General features: G+C 41.5%; 1 protein-coding gene across 1 annotated transcript in view; it reads left to right on the plus strand.

Moving 5' to 3' along the window:
- The first annotated feature begins 3,718 nt into the window (after positions 1–3,718).
- Positions 3,719–23,008, plus strand: part of KIFAP3 (kinesin associated protein 3) — a 60,153-nt gene continuing 40,863 nt past the window's right edge. Inside the window, exons 1-10 of the mRNA XM_027895891.1 lie at positions 3,719–3,786; positions 4,306–4,437; positions 5,656–5,810; positions 6,872–6,927; positions 7,423–7,564; positions 8,706–8,805; positions 9,558–9,682; positions 10,133–10,231; positions 10,930–11,108; positions 13,268–13,430. Coding sequence (XP_027751692.1) covers positions 3,719–3,786; positions 4,306–4,437; positions 5,656–5,810; positions 6,872–6,927; positions 7,423–7,564; positions 8,706–8,805; positions 9,558–9,682; positions 10,133–10,231; positions 10,930–11,108; positions 13,268–13,430 — 1,219 coding nt within the window. The remainder of the gene's footprint in view (positions 3,787–4,305; positions 4,438–5,655; positions 5,811–6,871; positions 6,928–7,422; positions 7,565–8,705; positions 8,806–9,557; positions 9,683–10,132; positions 10,232–10,929; positions 11,109–13,267; positions 13,431–23,008) is intronic.

Below are 23,008 nucleotides of genomic sequence, written 5' to 3' on the forward strand. Positions count from 1 at the left end.
GCTGGGCTGCGGGCAGGTGATGGGGTGTGTGGCAGGTGTTGCCGATGGTACTGGGGTCTGGCTTGGAGGATGGATGGGAGGTTATAGGTGAGGGAGTGAGCACGGAGTGTGTTTTGAGAGGGAAGGTCATGAGGTGAGTGGAGGGTCCTGGGGGTGAAGAGTGGCTGTTTTGGAAACTGACTGGAGGTTGTGGTGTAGGGGGGGGTAAGGTGTTTGGTTTGGGAATGGGAGATGATAGATTTGTTTCGGCAGCCCCCCCCTCAGCCTGCCCCAGTGTGGTGGGCAGGAGACTCGGGTGAGGACTGGGAGGCTGGGTTAGGGATGAATGAAGTTTGTAAAGTGAGGGTAGGCGGAGAGGTGGGACGGGTCCTGGTTGAGGGAAGGTGGTAGTTTGATGGGATGCTCTGGTTTGAGAAGGGCTGTGGTGGCATTTTATGCTGTACATTTGGGGTGTTCTGAGGTGGCAGCAAGTCGAGAGGAGAACAGATGCTATTGGGAGATGAGTGGGGAGGGTTTGTGGATATTAGGGGTTGGGCTGGGGCAGTTGGCTGATTTGGGGGTCAGGGGTGGGATAATAGGCAGTAAGGCCGGGTTCAGGGAGCAGCTGGGAGAGATTAACTGATGTGGAGATGTTAGAGCAGGGCAAGGCAGATTGGGAGGGACAGGTAACAGTGGGATGAATGGAATAGTTTGGGAATTGGGATGGAACTGAGAGGTAGTTATGGTATATAAACTGCATGATCTGGATTTGAGGCTAAAGATGTGATGAATGAATGGTGCCTTTATCTGTCTATTTGGCAGTGAGAACAATAAGGCTGAGTAACAGGGCCTGAACTGGCAACTGTTGGATCTGTCAGTTGTTTCAGAGCAAAAGTGAATTAATCCCAAAAGATGTCAGACCATGTAGGCCTCTGTTCAGAGGTGGTGTGTGAACAGTGTCCCTTCCTGTGATCATGCAGGTGGTTTTATCCATCACATCTTCAATCCTGTGGAGTTCCCAGTCTTCTCTTTTTTTTTTTTTTACACTTGCTTTCCAGTTATTAGTATTTGCAGAAGTTGCTGTTTAGACTGTCTAGGTTTTTCTTCCCCCCCCCTCAAAAGCCACATATTAAGATACAAAATTAGAAACAATGGGGGGAAAAAACCCTCCTGATAATCTTTGAACATTAGTTCTGTCATTTGTTTGTCGTAATGAGGAGAAATCAAATGCCCACCTTTACTTAAATAAATAAATGTAACTTTAGTGCCTGTTTTTAGCCTCGCACGTTCAGTTTGTGCCATCTTACGTGATTTTGGAGGAATCTTTGTTTTGTAGTCATCCCTGCAACAAGTGTAGTTTTCTGTCTTTTCTGGGAGCACAAACCAAAAAATATCTGCTCTGACTGGGCTGGTGTGCAAGTCTGGTCCTCCTCTGATCCATATTTCCCTTTGTCATCCTCCATGAGCGCTCCCCCTCCCACCAAGTGTGACTTGCTGGGATTTGTTATTGGATTTTCGGCGTTACCCACGTGTGCAATTTGTCCCACTTTTAATGAGGATAGTTTGGGTTTGCTTTTTCCCTCTGAAGGAATTAGTTAATAAAGGATATTACTGCTTGATCTTTGGTTCTGTGAGCTCAGCTAACCCAGCTTTTGTCTGTAGGAAAGGCCTTTCTCTTTTAAACCTTGAACAGAGCTAGGTTCTTGTTGACAAAGCAAGCAGTGAAGTGAAAGGATGGGCTGATAGGCATGAGAGCTCCCTGGTGCAGTGCTGCTTCTACCAGTTATAGTAGTGTCTGCATTTGTAAATGTTTTATGAAGTGACTTACAGACTCAGGATGTCCAGAAAGTCAGTAAAGTAAATGTTTGTTGGTTTGAGGGGGGAGGAGGGGTTGTTTCTATAAATAAAGATGTACTGTTGTGATGCTGACAATCTGAATGGGGTGTTTTCCAAATGAAAAACAACTTCAGTGGCTGGGTAGTGTATTTTAGTGTAGGTCCTCAAGCATTTCACAAGGTGAGATTTTTTTGGAGAGGGAACTCGAGCGTGTATTGATTTGTGACTTCATTAGCTCAGAAATAGCTCGAGCAGCGAGGGTGTTTGTCAGTGTGAGAGGGCAGGAAATCTCTGCAGCTGTAAGTTCTTCAGCTTATCCATCTGTCCCTCTTAAGGAAAAAATTAAATATGGGAAATGCTAAAACCGTTTAAGCAGTCTTAGGCTAAGGCTCTGCTCCTTGCTAAGCTCATCAGTGGTTTACTGGTGCCAAAAAGAGAAGGTTTTACTCCCTTCTCTGTATCCCTTATCATAGATAAGAAATGTTATTCCTTTTCTATAAAGCACTGTCACACACTGAAAAACTTCTGCCCAAAACGTGAAGAGTTTGCTGTTGGATTGCTGGAATTGTCTGAAAGGGTTTGACAAGCCCTCCTGCTGAAACCCAAGGTGACTCTCAGGAGCAGGGGAATCATGGGAAGATCTAATCCTTTTGGGAGTGATGAGCTCTTGGCTCAGCATCGTTCTTGTAAAGCTCTACCAGGCTCCTTCAGGCCTACTTATTCTCTACCCATCCTTTTCTTTATATCTGTAAATATTGCTAAGCTGTCACTTCCCAGAGGTTGGACTGTCAGGAGGAGTGGTTGCAGTTGGGATCTCCTGGTAGGTCTGAATATGTCAGAAATACATTCAGGAGTGTGGAGTGAGAACTGGATTCTTTTGAAGTGAATTTGCTGTAAGTTTTCTGCCATGCAAGTTTGGACCTCATGAAAACAGAGAAAATACCCGCAATGAGGCATCTGCTTCAAGGTTGTGTCAAAGGGAAAAAAAATCAGTTCTTCAAAATGTCTCAGGTCATAGTGGGGTTCTGCTGCAATCTCACGGAAGATGTTGCTCTTTAGCAGTGAGATCTGTTTGTTTGCCCTGTAGCTCTATGTCCTTGCAGTTGAACTATACTCTTCATTACCCACAGCAGACCTTTCTATGGGTTTTGGGCAGCTGTATCTCAAGACAAAGGTATTTTTTGGAGTTGTCTTCTGCACAATGGAAAGTGGCCTCCTTAGTAGCTGGCTAGATGGAGACACACGTTTCAAACGTTTTCTGATGAGAGTGGTTACACCACAGGCTGCATCTGGATTTGCTAACACTCCAGCTCTTTGAGGTTGAAGTAGTTTTCCCTGATCTAATTGACCCAATCCTATAGCTTGCTGCTGTCTCATTTGTGCCACATCCAGCTGCTATCCCATGGATGCTGATACAGGTACCGGTGAAGCCACCTGTAATTCTGTTTATTGACATGCTCTGCCTAGAAAACCCAAACACCCAACACAACCTCAAAGCAAACAAACACCCCCCCACCATACACACACACTCCAAAAACCAGTCCTGCATTTTAGAGGTGTTTTTAATCTAGAGTGTTGTAACAGCCTGGTTTGTGGCATGACTGAACAGACTCGATTGGCAGTACCAAGTGGAAAAGGGACAAGTATCAGTGTTGCTACCAAAGAGATTGGTAACTGTATTCTCTGGATGTGGTTCTGCCATTGCTGGAATACAGGAATGACGTGTATCTTTGTGGCCTTTTATCCATGCCCTGTCCTCAGGGCTCTTTTGTCTCTGTTTGGACACAGAGTTGCTGGCACAAAGGAGGAGAGAGCAGGACAGGCCATTTGGCATTGACAAACCCATGGATATCCTGGAGAATACTTTTTCCAGATATCTGTAGCTATAGAAGGGCAGGTAGACATGGTTGATATGTACCTGTTGATGGCAGCTGTTGATCTTGTATCCAAGCCTGGCAAAGACACAGTGAGGTGAAGAGCAGGAGCAAAGAGGTTTGTGCTTCAGGAGAGAACAGTTAATTTGAGATTGGAATTGTTTGGAATTCAGTCTTGGTAGATTTTCAACTGTTAAGAGTTATCCAAGAGAGTGACAAAAAATTCCATTTTTAAATGACTGCACTAAATCAATGCCATTAGTCAAAGATTTGTCAATACTGACAAGGTAATGGGGAATCTACTGGGAAATTCGCCTGCCCGATGAAATGCATCTTTGTCCTCACTGTAGTTCCTTAAGAGAGCTGAGCAACGTGGAACAGGTTAAACCTTTGATTTATTTTCTTACTTGATTTCTGTGACTAAGGCTTGACCAGTGTCTTGGATGTATCTGTATGTACTAGAAGCACTAGGCTTTGGTATTGCTGTGTGAAATGAAATACAGCGCGGAAGGAGAGCAGGGCTTGAACAGAAGAGGAGACAGGTCATTGTTACTGATTTCTGGTGTGTTTTCTGAGCTTTTCATTTAATCTAATCTTCTCTGTTTCTTTATGGCAGGAAGGTAAAAGGAGGCAACATAGATGTGCACCCATCTGAGAAAGCCCTCATTGTCCACTATGAAGTGGAAGCAACAATTCTGGGAGAGTTGGGAGACCCCATGCTGGGGGAACGCAAGGAATGCCAGAAAATGTAAGGTCATAGCAAGATCTGATAGTTTTTTCTGGATTTCATAGTCGTGGATTTGATAACTTAAACTATCAACTTCCTTTAATAAATAGTAGGTCTTAATCCTTATAAAACTTAGTGCTGTGTTAGCGGGGTGTTTCAGAGCCAGGCAGTGACAGGTGCCTGGGAAGGATAACATCTGAAGCACATGCTGAGCACTGGTTTTCATCCACGAACTTTAAGGTGTTTTGTAAAGAAAAGGAATTACTCCCATTTTATGTGATGGGCACTCTGGAGACAGAGAAAGTGAAATGATTGGTTCCTGCTCAAATGGTAGTTCCTGTTGGAGCACGTAATCCTGTTGAACCTCCTGACAGCCTTATGCTCCAGCTGTTTGCTCTCCTGTTGTTTTGATCTGTGTGTGACCCCCCTCCCTCCCCCGCAATGAATTCACTACAGTAGCTGCATTTTATTTCTGCCTGGTATTTTATTTTAAGAGCATTAAAACATTTCCGTGCAAAAAGCCCAGAGAATTATTGTAACTTGTTTCCAAGCAGCAAGTTTGGACTTGTTCTAGAATCATAGAATCATTAAGGTTGGACAAGACCCTGTGTGAGTGCACAGAAGAATAATTGAAGAAAAGAAGAGAATCCTTAAGTTGTCTCAAATTTTTAAAGGTCCTGGAAGTGTTGATCTGTTTTCAGATGAATCAGCATAACTTGCATCTGTGATGTGGTGGAATTCCATTTTTGATCCATCCTATTGTTAGTGCCCACAGAGATTTCTTACTGCTCATTGTTCGTGGGCCTGGCTGCAGATCTGCCAGAGCTATGGGAGACTCCAGGCACTGCGAAAGAACCTTCCTGTGCACTCAGCACCCAGAACTGTTTCTCATTTTGGGCTTTTTTTTGGTGTGTGCAGTGCTCCTTTGTGGTCCTGTGCGCTGTTTTTGGGTGTGCTGCAAATCAGTTACTGTCTTTAGCGTCTGAGGAGGTTGTAAGGGATCTGCTCTTACAGCTGCATTTAATGTTGCAGCTGGAAGGCTGATGGACAGTTATGCTCTGTCAAACCTGTTTGACAGTTAGTTACCATTTGGAGTTCAGAGAGCCACCCCTGACAGGCACAGGCATTGGGTGTATCAGGATGCTTTCTGCTTCAAGAAATTCAGGACTGTGTAAACATAATCAAAGCACTGAAGATAAGTCTCTTTTCAGTTCTTAATTTTTTCTGTCTGTGTTGCAGCATTCGGCTGAAGAGTCTTAATGCAAACACTGACATTGGTTCCCTGGCTCGAAAGGTGGTTGAAGAGTGCAAGCTCATTCACCCCTCCAAACTTGGGGAAGTGGAACAGCTGCTGTACTACCTGCAGAACCGCAGAGATGCCTCAGCAGGGAAAGGTAAATACCACAGGAACAAAGGAGCTTGGGGCTGGGGTGCTTCAGCCTTGAGCAACTGCTGGGTGGGGTTCTTCTAGCTGAGATCCTCACTTGCTTGATATTTGAGTTCTCTGGAGACAGTGAGGAAGATGTATAGCTTTATCACACTTGGAAAAATTACCAGCTAATTGTTTTGGTTAAACTTAGTGCTGATGATTCTTATAGGCTGCCTTGTGCTTTAGCAGGACTTGAGAGGTTCAGGTCCTGCTATTTGGTGCAGCTTCTTCATGTTGAAAGTGCACTCCCAGTGACATCAAAAGACTATTTGAGGATCTTCCTAGAAGAACTCTGTCAGCACCTCTTGCAAGGGTAGATTGGATTCCTGGGCTGAATTTGCAGTCTCTGTAAAGCTGGAGAGAAGAGTTTCAGAGCCTGAAAAGCTTTGGTACAGTGTAGCAGACAGCTTGGGGTATTTCTCTCATGTTGTCATCTTAAGTTCCTGGCATCCTGATGGTCCTATTTATACCTTAAACTTTCTGCTCAGGGGAAAATTTCATATTTAACATCAGATCCTGCATAACCTTATGGTTGTCAAGGTTTCTTGCAACCATGGAATGGTAAGGTTTGTTCTCAAGTTCTTATGTTCATGAGACAAGTTTAAAAGGAAGGTAAATGTTATATGTATGGTTTGGTTGTAACTCCTTTGGGTGGTTTACTCTCTTTTATTCTGTCTCTATGTCTTGGTGTCTCACAGGGTAGAAGCAGAATCCAAGCTGCTCTCTGTGGAACTGAGTGTTGTCACTCTGGGCTTGCACTGAGGTTTATTACCCTTGGTCCCCCCAGCTGATGGGGCTGCAAGTGATCCTTTAGACTGAGTTGTCAAAAGGCATCTGAGGGTCTGCTTTGCTCCCTGGGGGCTGTTCAGCTTCAGCAACCTGACATACCTGTGTTAGTCTGACAGGTCAGCCCCACTCAAAAGGGCTTTGACCTTGATTTAACCAGGATGTTTACTACAAGAACACTGTATGTTTTTCGTCTGTGAATGTTGTTACATAACTGCACCCATGTCTTTCTCTTTATAGAAAAGAAAGAGAAATCCAGTAAGCCAAAAGATCCACCCCCATTTGAAGGAACGGAGGTAAATATTGGTGTTAAAAGAGAAATGCGAACTCCATTTACTGCTTCAGTAGGCAGTTATAAAAGGGGAGAGGAAATGCTGAATTCTTGGGGTTTTTTTTGTTTCTTGTTTTTTAAACAAAGAGCTTGGTTTGGAAATAATGCACAATGGAAAAAAAATTATCTCCATAAAGGGTAAAATATTTGACTTGCATAGTGGCCCCTCCAAGTATAGCGCTCAGCGGGACAGCGACGGGGGTCTGGAACATCGGACAGGACTCAGGGAGTCATGTCTGAGCATCCTTTGTTTTTAGTAATTAAATCTTCTCAGATTTCCTGGTGTTCCCTGGCACTGATTCTGGATGTGTTGAGTTTTTTTTAAACTTGTGTTTTATTTTTCCCTAAGATCTTAACTCCAAGCTATGTGCTCTTTTGTCTCACGATTGAGTAACGTTGTGATTGATGGTGTTGAATTGCCATCTCTCTCTGTGAATCCCTTGCTTCTGACTGCTTTCAGATTGATGAAGTTGCCAATATCAATGACATGGATGAGTACATTGAGCTACTGTATGAGGACATCCCTGACAAGGTGCGTGGCTCTGCCCTCATCCTGCAGCTGGCCAGGAATCCTGATAATTTGGAAGAGCTGCTCATAAATGGTAATTTTCAAACCCAGTGGTAACATCTTTTAATATTGTGCTGTTAATTTTGTGGTGCTTTCTTTTCAAGGGAAAAGTAGTTCACCTCTAGTTTGGGTTTTGTCTAGTTTGAAAAGCTCTGTTTCTCCTTACACAATAAGGTGGTTGTCAAAGCCCAATTGGATCTCTACAAATGGGTGCTGCTCATATTGTTCTTAGATGGGCCTAACACTAAGGTCTTCCTGCCCTCAATAAACTTCAGCTGTTTTTTCTCATCTTAGTTATTTTGATGCTAAATTAACTTCAGCTGGCACTACTGCTGGAGATGAGGCTGTATTGTTGTATCCTGTAGATCAGAAAAACTTGCTTTGAAAAGGGGATTTGCTTGCTGACATAAGTTAATTTTGTAATTTTTTTCTCCTTGCCCCTTTTGTCTCTTTCGCTGAGCCCTTATACCCTCACATTCCTCAAGTAAATTATGACTTCAGTACATACCCATCCTGCAGTGTCAGCAAGCAAGATGGAATGGGAGGGGAATGGTGAGCCATCAAATAATGGCTTGTCCCCATGAGCTGTTGCAAATATTTCAGTGCCTAACGTTCCCAGTCGCTGCTTTTCTCATTCTGATCACGTAACGTGGTGCGTGTGAAGAGGCACTGGATAGGGGAAGCTGAATGGAAAATTGAGATGAAATAAGGCAAGAAGAAATATAAACCAAATTATTAAATAATGTGAAGTTAATTCCGGGGGAAAAATAAATAGAAATATGGATAAGAAATACTGTCTGTCAAGGTAGAAGGTAAAGGGGATTTGAAAGTGAAAATTGTGTTTCAAACAGGGGATACAGTGTAGTATGGAACAGACAGCTGATCTTAAGGTTGGTGGTATCTCTAAGACAACTTCAGTGTTTGATTTGCAGTTTCCTTGCCTGTTCCATCTCTCAGGGTTTGTGACAGGATCACCAGCCAGGGTGCTCCCTGTTGTCATACTGTCTCCAAACAGCACTTGCGAGCAGTGGTACATGGTAAAGTGAGATACCTGTGAAAATCTTCCCTTAGAAAACTGATAGGTGTAGAATAAGGTGTATTCAAATACTGAGGCTCACAAGACAAAAGGAAGGAGGTGAAATGCTGATGCTCATCTAAATCTTGTTTCGCTTCAGAAACTGCCCTGGGTGCATTGGCCAGAGTGCTGAGAGAAGACTGGAAACAAAGCATTGAACTGGCTACCAATATAATTTATATTTTCTTCTGCTTCTCAAGGTGAGTGCAGAGCAGGGACATAAGGAACTGAGCTCTGCTTAGCGGCTTTTCATTTGTTTTTTGTGCTGCAAAACTTCACTGAAACGGGGAAAAAACTTGCTGAATCAGAAACAGACTTGTGCTTCAATTTTATCACTTTCAACAAAAAGAACCCTCACGATCAGGCAGCGTGTAAGGGAGCTGGGACGAAACTAGTAAGGATTCTGACCCACGGCTTTCTGTCAGAAATAAAAGGTGGCTGAGCTGCCACCTATGATTTCCATCAGCATTCCTACAAGGAAGAAATGATATTCAAAACCAAAGTGAGTCCTTGCTCCTATGTAGCTATGCCAGTGTTTCAGCACATCCTACCTAAAAATACTTCAAATGGAATTTGCATTGCAACTCGATTTTAGATCTCTGCTATAGCTCTGGTGAGCAGAGGGTGCTCTGAAGCACTTACAGTGTGGAAAGTGGGGCTGATTGGAAAACATTTTCCTTTACGCATGAAAATTGGAATGTGTTTTTATTTTGACTTGGAACAACAAACTGTTCCTTGCCCTTCTACAAGTCTGAAAAAATATTGGTGTTTTCAGGAATTGTTCTTGTTTTGAAATAATTTTCCGATAGAGAAGTGTTATAGTGGGGCACACAGTAAATGCCTTTTTTAATATTTCATGTGCTGCAGTGTTTGGTCATTGCTACCGTAGATGTTAAAACAGGTATGGGATTGTTTGCTTTTATTCCTCACAAGTATTATTTCTTCAATGCAGTTTTTCTCAATTTCATGGAATTATCACACACTACAAAATTGGAGCTCTGTGTATGAATATCATAGACCATGAACTGAAGAGACATGAACTTTGGCAGGAAGAACTTGCTAAAAAGAAGAAAGCTGATATCCTTTTGATGTTCTGGGTTGGCTCGATGGCTTCTAACTTGTCTTGATTATTGGGTTGTATGAGATGAGTATACAGCAATTTCTGTAAAAGCTGTAGAATTTACTAGAAAGTGCAAAATAGAAATACAGATGTGAAAAAGACCAGGAGTGAGGAGTTTGGCATGCTGAGGAGGTTAAGGTGGAGTTACAAAAGCAACACAAGACAAAGTTATATTTTATCAGCAGTATGTCTTGGGAACATTTGTGCTGCCTATTAGGATGTAATACAACCAGGGCTACAAGGAGAGTAAAATCATGCTCTAGATTACAGGTGTTGCTGAGGTAGTGTCTTGACACTGGCTGTTGCATTGATCTCTTGCTTTTTACTTGATTCAGTCACACTTCAGAGGACATTGGTCATCTGGACTGGGCAACTTCTCTTTAAATTCCTTAACCTCTGCAATTCACTTGATGAAGATCCTGAAAATCAGACCCTGAAAAAGGACTATGAGAAAACTTTTAAGAAATACAAAGGGCTGGTTGTCAAGCAGGAACAGCTCCTCAGAGGTACCAAATCCTAATAGCAAGTTATTTTCTTTTTGGTAGATGTGGCTAAGGGATTCTGTTGGATTCTTATGATAAACAGGGTTCCTTAAACATGCTGAATGTGGGGATGAATGTGAAAGAGCATTGCCAAGGAACAGGGAGAAGACGAGTACTAAATCAGATTGTTTGACACTGTGCTCACAATTTTAAAAGTGACTGTCAGTTTTAGAGGGAGAGCAGCAAAAGTGATCCACTCAGCTTTTCTGTGCTCATCATGGTGGTTTGGCAGGAGTTGTGTGTTTTGGTTTTGTACATTTGATTTGGGGTTTTTTGACTTTGTCTAACTTTGTCTGACTCAAGTTGAATAGATTTCATTCTCAGTTTTTGTAGTAAAATACACCTAATTTTGGATTGAAATTATTTGAGTGGCAAACCTTGCCTGAGTAGGGCTTTTTAATGATTCCTATTGAAACTGTAATTTTAAAAAAAATATAGAAAGCTTCTAGTGTTCATAATTTTTATTTTTTTCATAGCCACTATTAGAATTAACGCTTTTTAAAAGGGAATAAAAAGCATTCATGGGCAGTGCCCTTCAAAATACATTGGGAAGGGAGCAGAATGCTGCTGAAGGGCTTGTTTTCAGCACTCACTGTGTGTACAGACTCGTTTACTTCTGTTGTCTTTGATCTCTTGGTGTGATTTATATTGACCTTTGTTAGTTGCCATTTACCTGCTGCTAAACCTTGCTGAGGACACTCGCATTGAGCTGAAGATGAGGAACAAGAACATTGTCCACATGTTGGTGAAAGCACTGGATCGGGATAATTTTGAGCTTCTCATCCTCGTCGTGACCTTCCTGAAGAAACTCAGCATTTTTATGGAGAACAAAAATGACATGGTGAGGCTTGGAGCTCTCTGCTGCAGTGCTGCAAATGTTGGGGTTCTGAAAGCTTCTTTTGGCTGGGGGGAAGAGGGAGACATCCCTGTCTTCACCCTAATTATCTCCAGCACTGATTATCTTATTTTGTTACAAGTAAAATGAATAAAAGGAGCATAGCATCCAGTCACATCACACTGCGAACATTTTTGAAGAACTGTTATCCCAAACACAGGATATCATACTGAAATTCCAAATTTTGAAGCCAACACCCCAAAGTCGGGTAATACCCCTGCTTGTGGTGATGCCAATGATCTTGCCCCCAAATTATATTTTTTTGACAACATATTATTGTCTCTGCCATGTGTTGTCTTGGAAAGAAGGTGATTATCCTTATGGAGCTTGCTAGATGAGTTTCCTTGTTTCCTGGGTGAGTTTGGTTTTTAAGGCACCTTCACAACTGTTCCTTCATACTACCAGTAATTCCTGAGAACAGAGGCAGTGGTATTCTTCTGAAGCCTTCTTTTAGAGAAGTCTTGCACTTCTGAAACTGTAGCATGATTTTTTTTGTGACTTTAGGCTCTAGCCAAGTGTCTCCTTTCCTGATCTTTTAATAGATGCACGATTTCACTCCCGTGCCTCTATGCCAATGTGTTATATGAAAACGGTAAGTTTTCCTTATCCAAGAGTTAGTCTGAGATTAGTGGTACATGTAGACTGTGAGATGAAAAGATCTGTGTAAAAGGAATAGTGAATTAATTGTATCTTTGTTGCTGCAACTGTCCTTTGCATGCATGTGTGCTGAACACTGCAGACAAGAGGTATCTCCCTTATTTACATACGAGACTGTATTAGGAAAATAAGAATTAGCTCCACAGCCCTCTAATTTGCTGACACACTCTCTACATTCCACTGAATTTATTTTATTGCAGAGACCTTTAATAGTTTTGAAATAGTTTTGAAAAGGTTTGTATGTTTTAGGTCAGCTGTCTGAGCATTCCTTACTGAAACGTTTTGCTCCACAGTATTATCAAGGAAAGCTACCAGTGAAGGAGAAGGTGTTCTGGTATTTATATTGGACAATAATACAAAGATGTCAAAGGCAAAATGAGCACAGATTAGTTGTGCAGCACCTGATTCTGAGTAAAACTGAATAATCCATGTGTATTTATAGCACATTCTTTCCTGTGGTATTCAAGTGCCATATTAAATTCAAAGCAGTGAGGTAGGAGTTGTTGCTATCTGATTGTCTTTGATCAAAGCCATCCAGGCAGTTGTTTGGTTATTGCACTATGCTGCGTGGGGAGAGCTGAGTTTCTTTTCTTAGTGTTCAGTCTGTGTGTGTTTATAAGTAGAAGACCAGTTACATACGTGCAGAAGTCTGAAGAAAGCAAAGTAATTTTATGTGCCTCCTTCTGGCCAAAGGAGGATCTGGGAAACAAAAAATGAATGCATTTAAAGATCGTGTCAAGTAAAAGCAGAGAAATGTTGTTTAGAACACGATAAAAAACTTTCTGAAGTCTTGCCAGTCAATGCTCAGATGTCTTTTCTGGCTGGTAAAGTGAACATGATCTCAGGAACTGATACCACATCTCAGTTCCTGGATTCCACTTTTTAATTTGAGAGTGATACGTGTTTCAAGATGACTGTCATGCCTTTATTAAATTAACATACAGGGTGACATGCCTCTTCTGAGAGCACATGCAAACTTCTGTCTGGGGGTTCATTTGAAATTCATAATGAAAAGTCTCAAGTTCTCTTTGGATGCCAGTTTTCTGTCTCTCTTAGTTGGGTCTCTCTTTGACTCTAATGGCAGTTGCTCCAGGGTTGCTTGTGTTTAAATTTAAATGAGTTCTCTCACCCCAATCTAGTTTTGCAAGTGATGTCTTCACCACATTCTTGCAGTATTCCAACTGTGAGGAATATTTCCAAGACATCTGAACTGCTTGGTTGAAAAAACTTTTTTTAATCAACATTTCCCAGTAACCCAATCTAGAGGACTTCAACCACAAAGGCATAATAAGCAGAACTACTTCAGATGAAAATGCATTGACAGTCACTATTATGGCTACAAATTTGATTTGTATTTGCATACACATGCTTGTGAATATGTAATACACTGAGAGGCCTTTTATACTGAAGTTTGGATGGATTATGGATTTTTTCTTCTTGATACACAGGTTGAAATGGATATTGTTGAAAAACTTGTGAAAATGGTACCTTGTGAACATGAAGACCTGCTGAACATCACTCTTCGACTCTTACTAAACCTCTCCTTTGACACAGGCCTGAGAAGTAAAATGGTACATGTTGGTTTGCTTCCCAAACTCACTGCACTTCTAGGTATGTTTGCTTTTGATCTAACACAGACATTTCAGCAGGGGCAGTAAAGCTGTTTACATCATGACGTGCTGTGCCTGAAAGTTGCTACATCACATTTGTCTGATGAGGCACTTCCTCTCTAATCCCAGCTTTTTAGCAATCTCATCATCTTGTCACATCCAGGATTAAAGGGAAGTTTAAAATAATGTGGTTTCCAGTAGATTTATTCCTAGGTTCTCTTAAACTCTTGAATGAGTCTTCTGGTCTTTAAAAAAACCTTCAATGGCTCCCTGAAAACCTCGTAGTGTTTGTAATTTTGGAGGAGCACCCAGGAAAAATAGGCAGCACCTTCACAGGGCTTAGCTAATGGAGATACAAACTGTATATACATGTGTGTATATATCTATATGTATATATAATATTTTTAATGAAGCTTGATGCTTGTAACTTTAATTGTCTGGACAAATCAGAACTTTGGCTGATCCTGTCTAGAAGCCACTCTGGTAGATGGACTGAATATTTAGCAGGACTTGGCTCCGAGGATTGCTGAGTAGGAAGAGAGGATCTTGTTTTCTGGAGCCCTAAATGTGTGAAACACTGATGCAAGACATTGCTAAGGTTTTCTGAAATATGTTGGGCTTGGAATGGGCTAAACCCAGTGCAGATGGTGTATCCAAGATATTGTTTGGAACAAGGGGAATGCCACAGTGAGTCTAGGATGAGCTTTCTCCCCTAGCTAGGTATAGTCTTTTAAAATTGTTTGCCTCCTCAAGTCTACCTTCAACCTCAACATGGCCTTATTGCTATTCAGTGAACACCATGAAATCTTACACTGCTTTGGTAGCCTTACTTCTGTTAGTGACTAATACAACCCCTACCTGATGCATCCTGAAATGCCTCACATCTTTTTATGCTTTCTGCCCTACAACCATGTTTGCACTTGTTATCCCCCTCTGGGCTGAGCTAGGAGGTTGAAAATTGGCATTTGGAATCCCTCTTCTTAACGCTTTTTATCCTCAAGACAATGTTATTTGGTTAAAGTGAACTGAGAAGTGGAAGCTGGTGAGGAAATACAGTGATTCAAGCAATTCTCAAATGCACCAGTTTGGTCTCCTGTCTCAGGGAGGTCTGCAACCTTAATGCTAAGAAAGTCGTGTGCCAGATGCCCCATTTATACAGGTTTCTTGGGTCTTGAACACCCATTATTCAGGTCAATACAATCGGCTCACATTTACAGGTCATCTCCAAGTGCTAACACAGCACAACAGGTGCTGACGAGTCACCATTCCGCTCCTAATGCCAAGAGGTCAAGTTTGTTGACTCAGCCTACTGAAATTTGGGCAAGCTTGGCCTTTGAGTCTTTAGCACTGGGGTTTGAGATGAGTATAAATTAAGTGTAGTGGGTGTTTAAGGGGAGAAATGAGATGGCACAGATCGAAGGTCAGGATTTGTCAGGCAATGGTTTAGGGCTCAGCACCGAGGTGGCTGCAGTCCTGGAAGATGTGCTGCTTTCCCAAGGGACACTTAAATGCTTGGGAGCTGGAAGGCCCTAAATGTGGGTGGAGTCAGAGGGATGGACTGGCTGCAGCTGAGCTCTCAGGAATGCCACGGACATAATGGAAAAGGACCATCCTCTTTCTTTCCATCGCACTCCAAAGTGTTGAGGCTGCTGTTGAAAGGATGGACATGAGAAATTCTGCTTACTCGTGGTTTCTATTTTAATTAGCTTTTTCTTTTTAACAGTGCCAGTGCCTGCTTCCCCGTGTAGCTTTGCCAGTCAACACCACTTGCTAGTTTTCGTGGCTTCTCTTCACAAGTCTGAAGTATTGTATGTGACAAGACTCCTCTTGCACCCTCCAGGCACCCAAATTAATCAGCTACAGCTGATCTTGGTTATGTTCTGAATCTCAAAGAGCTTTGTGCAGCTGAGGGAAATTTGGCTTCAGACTTAGCTGGAGCAGAGCTTTGGAGGCCTGTGAGATACAATCTGCTGGATTCAGGTTGTTCCATATGTAAGCTGCTTGAGGAGGTATGGAAAGAGATTTTGTTGGTTTGTGTGACTTCAGTTCTTTGAGAAAACCTTGTAAGTGTTGAATCACCAGGGCCTTGCAGAGAATGGTTTTTGTGCTATGGCTTTATTTTGATACTTAGAAATTGTGTTTACAGAATGGTCTCTCCTTTCTATACATACTCCATGTGAATGCTTTATGTGCCAGTATATATGAAGCATGGCTTTCGTGGATTAAGGTGAGAATTCAAGTGAATTCACCAAGTGGTTTAAACTAGACATTTGCCTGAAATGTGGAAAACACAGATGCAGTGCCTTCCAGTCATCACCTGGGAAGGAGAAACCAAAGCAGGATGTCATGGACTCTTCAGTGGAGATTTGCTTCACTTTCATAGTACTCTCATTTTGCTTTGCATGACCTAATTCAAGTGAAGTGGTCTAGAGGAGTGACTTGCTCCAAATATGATAAGAGTTTGGTGGTTAGTGTATCTGCTTGTTGAAAGTATTCTCACTCAAAGGGGGAAACATAAAGCTGAACTTAAACTAAGGCTGTGAATCTGTTTTCTTAATCCCTGGAAATACTCTTCCACTGTTGGACACAAGGGAAATGTTACCCTTTTTCATTATTCTTCCCCTGGGTGTGTGATTGGTTTCTAAAGTAAATGCCCTGGCAGCAAACAGAAGAAAACATTGTCTGCAAGGATGAATAAAAAGCCCTCACTTCTTGTTTGGATCAAATCCACTTAGTTTTTCAGTTAAGTGGCCAAACCAAATACGAATTTTTTCAGTACTGTTCTCTTAAATATATGCACAGCTTGTGATCCACATTCTTCTAATAAGGGCGCTGTTTTGTGCTGTGTCTGAGTGGTTTCTTAGCCTTTGTGAAGCAAGACAAATGGTTGCCGGTTGTCCATGAGAACAGCAGGCAGTTTGTGCAGCTGAGCGCTGCTGTGTGTGCCATGGCAGGCTGCAAACTCTTCCTGGGGGACCCCAGTGCAGAAGCAGCTCCTGGCAGCGCATGTGCGGTGGGCAGAACCCGTGTTTGTGTCCACTCATCAGTCAGTCATCCCTCACAAACGGCTGGAAGTGGCAGGGAACATTGCAAAAGCTCTTACAGTGGTACTGTGCTGCTGCTCCAAGAGCAAAAGGAGAAGGTTTGGTTCCATGCAGGGAACAATCATTTCTATAATGTTTGTGTTCATCTCTCTGAGCTGCTGGACAGTTCTTAGGTGTACTGAGTGCATATTGTCTTGAAATGCCACTTTCTTCTCGTTCACTTCCAGCACAAGCCATGCTGAAAGACTGAAACCCCATGATGTTTGGAAGTTTGACTTGAGTGTCTCTTTTTGATTGCTTGAAATTACCAGCTGCTTTTAAAAATGAGAGGCTGAGTGAGCACAGATACTGGTGAGCTGAAAAGTGGGCGGGTTGCAGAACAGTCCTGATTGTGAATCGTGCCCAGGTGCAGAAGGGCTGTGCCTTTGGCTGTGAAAGTGCCACCCAGGGCCAAGGTGGTCAGTCTCAAAAAGACTTCAGGTGGTGAGGAACACCTTAGGTTGTGTCCTCCAGTACAGATTATAGTGGCTGAAAGAAAATTGGCTTTGTGGGTTTGTGTTTAGCCAAGCAGATGAGTGTTTGTTACACAACACTCTGAAATACAGAGTGGTCGGTCTCAGGTAGCAATAGCATTGCTTTGCCAGTCTCAGCAGGTACCCAGCCTTTGTGCTTTATTCCTTTGAGCACCCTGGCCTGGTGGGCTTAATTTCTTGGTGTTCCAAGGCTTAGTATCAGCACACTAAGAAGCAGTAGCCACCTGATCTTACATAGAAATCCAAGGGCTGTGCAATAGTTTGCAAACTCCAAAGTAGGTCAAACTTCTCTCAGTTCGTTAATTAAGCTGGAGAAGGGCAGAGCAGAGGGCAGCTTTGACAGTCTGAGTTAGTCCTCACTGGGCAGTCTGTCTTTACTGGATTCATTGGTAGAATCTTTTCTGAGAACTGCTAAAATTCCTCTGATATTTTTCCATTCTTTACAAGTTAGGTTTAATGAGCAATCAAAGAATTGCCAAACAGTTACATGTTGGGCTTCTTAACAACCAAGACTTGATATGGTGTGCAGCCAAGCTGGATTATATGTTGACTGCTGTTTAAAAAGCCAAGTAGTACTTTGCTCTCTAATTAACGGAGTGCTGTGTGTTTTTAATGTTCTGTGCCTTTTATGAAAGTTTCTTTTAAGAAGGCTTAAAGTAGATGTGTTCTCTTTATGAGTTCACTTGGCCTTTTTGTAATGAACTTATTATGGAACTTCACACATCTGTTGAAAAATGGAGCTTCTTATAGGCTACTGCAGTGTTTTTTCTGACTTTAATAGGCCTCGTTTATCCTATAAAGAAACATACATTTTCTTACCTGATCAAGTGAGCAAACAATAAGGGTCAGATGTGGCAAAGACCCTAACAAAAAGCACATGTCCAGCCATCAGGGTGAGGTAAAGTCATATCGGGATTGCTTGAAGTTATTAATGGCAGTAAAATTTATGCTTCCTCCTGTTTTCCCAATTAAATTGAGAAACCTTTTTTTCCTAAGGTGGCTCTGCAGCAGCTGGTTCCAATACTACTTGTGTGAATATTGCCTGGGGTGTCTCCATTCCTTTATAGTAGAGGCTGGCTGAAGCACTTTAAGTAACAGTTCAGCTACAGGGACCAGTCTGTTGGAAAGCAGTAATTATTAAGGGATTTATTTTAATGGTAGTTTTTTTATCATTTGTGGTGAGTATGGCCAAGGCTTAGAAAAACCCTCAAAAACAAACAAACAAAAAAAAAACCCTGACACCAGAAGAAACACAAACCAAAAACATCTTTTAGCATTCAGCTTCTAAATCCTCATTAGAAGTGCAGATGGGCCTGGCGCGTCTGAGTGACTTAAGGAGAGTGTTGGGTACACAATGTGTCTTAAAACCCAGCACTTCGATACCTTCACTGTGGATTAAACAGCAAACTATAAAGAAAAATTGATTTCTCTTTTTGAGAATTATAAAACTCAAAATAGAGACACGTGATTGCTAATACTGTGTTTGAAGTAGAAATAGAATCCCAACTAACTTTCAGGTGAAAGCCTTCACTGTATGACTTTCTGCTCCTGGTAAGTTGTAGTGATTTATCCAGAAAGAAGAACTGAAATTCATAACATACTTTAGTATAAACTTACAAGTTTTTGAAATCTGTTCTCTAATTTTTTTCTGATTCCTTTAACACTGTCCAAAATTGGAAACAGTGTTTTTTTTCATTTTGTAGCTCTTACAGGTGGAGCCTTGCTAATCTGAACACTCAGGCTCTGACTGTTCAGGTGAGTGCCAGCTCATTGCTGTGGTGTGCTGGTCACAAGTGCATGTGTGTGTTTAGCTTTTTTAATGAAGAGGATAACTCTGGTGTAACAGAAGAAACTAACTTCATGTGTGTTGACTGGAAATCAAAATACCTGTGGCAGCAGCAAGGACAGGAGTTGAGGGAGGGCGGCAACTTGAAGATGAGGGAACCAGGTTGTTGGAATTTACTAAACTAATGGCTGGGAAGGATCCCCTGAGCCGCTATTTCGGCTGTGGAGCTTACAATAGGTGACTGATTAATTCAGTGCTTTTAATTGTTTCTTTGCATATTGCAAGAGCAAATTAATACTTAACAGTAAACAAGTAAATCGAGTCTTGTAGGTGAACTGTTGACATCTGAAAGCTTTACCAAGCACAGCTTGGATGCCTAAAACATGACAGAACAGAAACAACTAGTTCTAGTATCTTGGAAAATCTGCATAAAGAAGGAGTGGGCTCTTCTGCCAATCTTCCTGATCTGTGGTAACATTTTCATAAAGCCTCTGTGAGGGCCAAGGGCCAAGAGAGAGCAGCACCATTTGCAGAGCCCTTGTGAAGGCTGCAGGCGGAGGGATGGCCTTAAAGGACCTCGTGGAACAATTTGATAATGTCACCTTCAAACCCTTTGAGCTCCTGCACAGCAGCAGTGTCTCTTGAATAATATGGGACTTAGTTCTTGCTATCTGGGAGACTCAAGAGCTCAACCACTATTGAACTCCACTTTTTGGTCTTAGTAAGTTTGAACCTCAGCTTTGTACTTCAGCATCTTCAACACATTGATAAAAACCAGTTCTTGTGTTTCCATGTGGTGAATCATCCCTTTCTCAAGGTGAAAGGCTGCATCCTGCATGGAGATCGTTCTCCTTCAGGCAGGAGCATGTTGGAATACAGCTGCACCACCCACTCAGAGCTGAGCTGCTCTGCTCTGGAGCTGGGCACCTGCACAGCCAGGAGCAGGGAAAAACCTCCACCTATTTCCTTTCCCACTGAATTCCAAACAAGAAGATCAGAAGGGTGTGTTTCCATCAGAAAAGTCTGAATATTTTCTAGTAAATGTAATTGGAGCAGTTGGTGTAGTTTAATGAAATACAGTGCAGATATGGCAAAAATTATGCATGTCCTATACAGTTCCTTTTAGTCTATGTAGCTTGGTGGAGACTTGTAGAGCAAGAGCTTTGCTTGGAATTTTTTCCACCTACTTTGGAAGCATGTGCTTTTGAAGCTGAATCAAACTAAGAGCCTCTTCTAATTTCTAGTTTCATGTAGTTAATTCTTTTTTATGCTGCTTGCTGTCTTCCTTGTCATAACCTGACCCAAAACATAATTCTCTTGTGGAGAAAGGAGAAGTAGCTTCACTTTCTTCCTTCAGGGATAATCCTTTTGCTTCCAGATTTCTCTCCAATCTGAACTTCTAATTGATTTATCCCAGTATATGGGATATTGCACCTCCTCAGCTTCCAGGTGATGTGGACTTCACATCTGTGTGAAGTCACGTGAGTCCAAGTATGATTGGCTCATTCTGAGGAACAAAAATGGGTATATTTTGCTGTGGGGAGAGCAAGCCTCAGAAAAGGACATGCCTAAATTTAGGAGTATGTTGATTACCCAGGGGCTGTGCTTTGCTGTCTCTTATAAGTAGCCGTGTTTCAGTCAGGTGTTTACTGTCTGTTTTTCAGTCTGTCTTGCATGAATTTCCAGGCAAAGAAATGGAGCCTGAGGCTCCAGATGTGCAGCTTCATTTTTATCTTGTGCTGTAGCATTAAATAACTCAACCTAAATTAGTCAGTTATTAGTTCTTTTACTTGAGATTCATCATTATAATTCCTTCTTTGTTTCCCAGAAAAAAAATTGTATCCATGCTTAGATGAAGCATATACTTAGTTCTTTAAGTGAAGGGGAAAAAAAACCAAAAACCAGACCCAACCACAGCAATATCGAGGTTTAAAGTTGGGCCTGTGGTATGAAGCCAGCTTCAAATAACATAAAGGTGGCACAAGAAGGGTAATTAGTATGTAATTAATATCATAATGTTTTATTTACAATGTCTAGTCTCCTTGAGTATGAGCAGATTTGAAAACTCTTTCAGATTCTCCTGATAAAATAAACTGATACATCCAATACGATTTATATTTACATATGTAAATCAAAGCAATATGTGTCTGAAGCACACATGGACTGACTTAGTCCAACTGTTTCAGAGCTGCTTGTGAGGAATGATACAGATAGAGGTAAGCACAGATGCCTTTCTGTCCCTTTTTTCCGAAGATCACTGTTAATTACGATACATGTGAATAAACTCTTCCCTCAGTTGTTTTGGGGACCCGATACTCAGTTTGTGACAGTCTTACCCATCTAGATTTCTAATTCTGCAGCAGATTTGACTTTAGGGTATCAGAGTTTGAAACTGAAGATCCACTTTGCCATTTGGACAGGTTATTTACCTTCATTTGTGTTCTGGTTTTGATTTAGTGTCGTTAATGTTTTGCACATGAGTGGGATAGGGCATATTTCATATCTAATATGGAGACATTGATGATTCCATTAGAAATGATGGCTACTTGATTTACTGATGGTGTTACATTTAAATAATTTAATCCATACTTTACATTCTCATTTTTACCTTAGCGTTTGAAAGCTGAATGCTGCTGCTGCAACTCAGACTGGCATTTTGTTTTTACAGCTTTAGGGTTTCACTTTTGTTGCCCTGGAGCTAATGGAGGATTTTTTTATTTTAAGCTCACAAAGTCAACCAAAATGTAGGACCCAATGTTGTGATCAAGAAATCATTTTTTTCCCTATAGCTTCTGCTATTAATACCATTTACATCTTTAACCTTAATAAGAACTAAACATGGGATTTGGGCGCTGGTCCCCACAACTGGCACATGGCTTCTTATTAATGTTCAAAGGCTAAAAATCTGAAGCCATTTTTAACTCAGAACCCATCATGTATTTATTTCCCTCTCTAATTTGCAGAAAACTAGTTGTGAAAACAGCCCGAGGGACCTGATATTTTTCCATCCCAGCTGCTCCAGCTGAACTACAGCTGCAAAAAAAATCTAAGTATTGTTTCTATAAACTGTTGAGTGTATTTTATAACACAATAATTCCCACAAAATCAGTAACTGCAGTTAATGACTGGTTTGTTAAGGCATTAACTGCACTCAGCTGGGAATGACCAATTTCTCTGGAATGGCTGTATAAGAACTAAGTCTAATTCAGTAACACTTTCAAATAATTATTTGGTTAATTAATGGTAAATTCTTGTGGAAATCCTATCAAAGTGCTCGTGACGCTCACATTTAATATCCAATGAGTTCATTATGATTCATGTTTTATTGCCTTAAATACCAGAAGAATCCATAATGACTAGGCCATTATTTTCCAGGGCTGCCCTTTCTGCTTTAGGCCATTTGGCTATTCCACCTTCAGTCGTAAAAAACTTGATGCTCAAAACTACCAGCATTTGTAGCCACAACTTTCTGACACCACACCAGATCTTTGGTGATTTTTTTTTTTTTATGAACACGTTTGGCAGAAATCTGTTTTGTTTTTTTCTGTTCTTCCTCTTGCTTTTTCTAGTTAGGGGGATAATTGATGCCTACTGTACCAAGTCGTAAGGAAGTCTTCCTTACAGTGCCTGTTTTTTCATGTGTGGCCTTAAGTAGTGGTCAAAAATAGCAAAAAAGGTATCACTTCCATGCTTTGGAAAGCTGTTCTCCAGCCAGGTACTGGGCAGGGTTTGACATTTTTACAGCCAAGTCGCTCTGCTATGTTTGACTCGGGTTTATTCATTAGCATTCAGATGAGTATAAAATAATTAGAAAAAGTAAGCTTGGTACTGGCACATTCCAGTTGATATTTTTGGGAGTGAATTACCTATGAAAAAGGACGACAGTTGGCTTGGTAGATTGTTCAGTCTGCCACTTTTTACTCTTTTGTCTGTTCTTCAGCCTGCAAGGTGATGCTTAGTGTTGAAAACTCTTTAGCTGTTGAATCTGTTCCCTTCCTAATCTTCAACAAACTCGTTCTGCAGGGTTTCCAGTCAGCTTTCCAACAGGCTGTGTGCCTCCTAATGGAGCACAAGGTCATCAATTGTGTTAAATCGTGCTGGCTGTAGTTAGAAACAACCACCTCCTCTTGGTTTTCCTGGAGATTCTTTGGATCACGAGTTGCTGCTGTTTTACATGAGAACTGGAAAAAGTCAGGAGGTTCTGCTTTTCCTCCAT

Source organism: Empidonax traillii, unplaced genomic scaffold, assembly GCF_003031625.1.
Source record: "Empidonax traillii isolate 1590-97213 ecotype Southwest subspecies unplaced genomic scaffold, ASM303162v1 scaffold474:size1423191, whole genome shotgun sequence".
Taxonomy (NCBI): domain Eukaryota; kingdom Metazoa; phylum Chordata; class Aves; order Passeriformes; family Tyrannidae; genus Empidonax; species Empidonax traillii.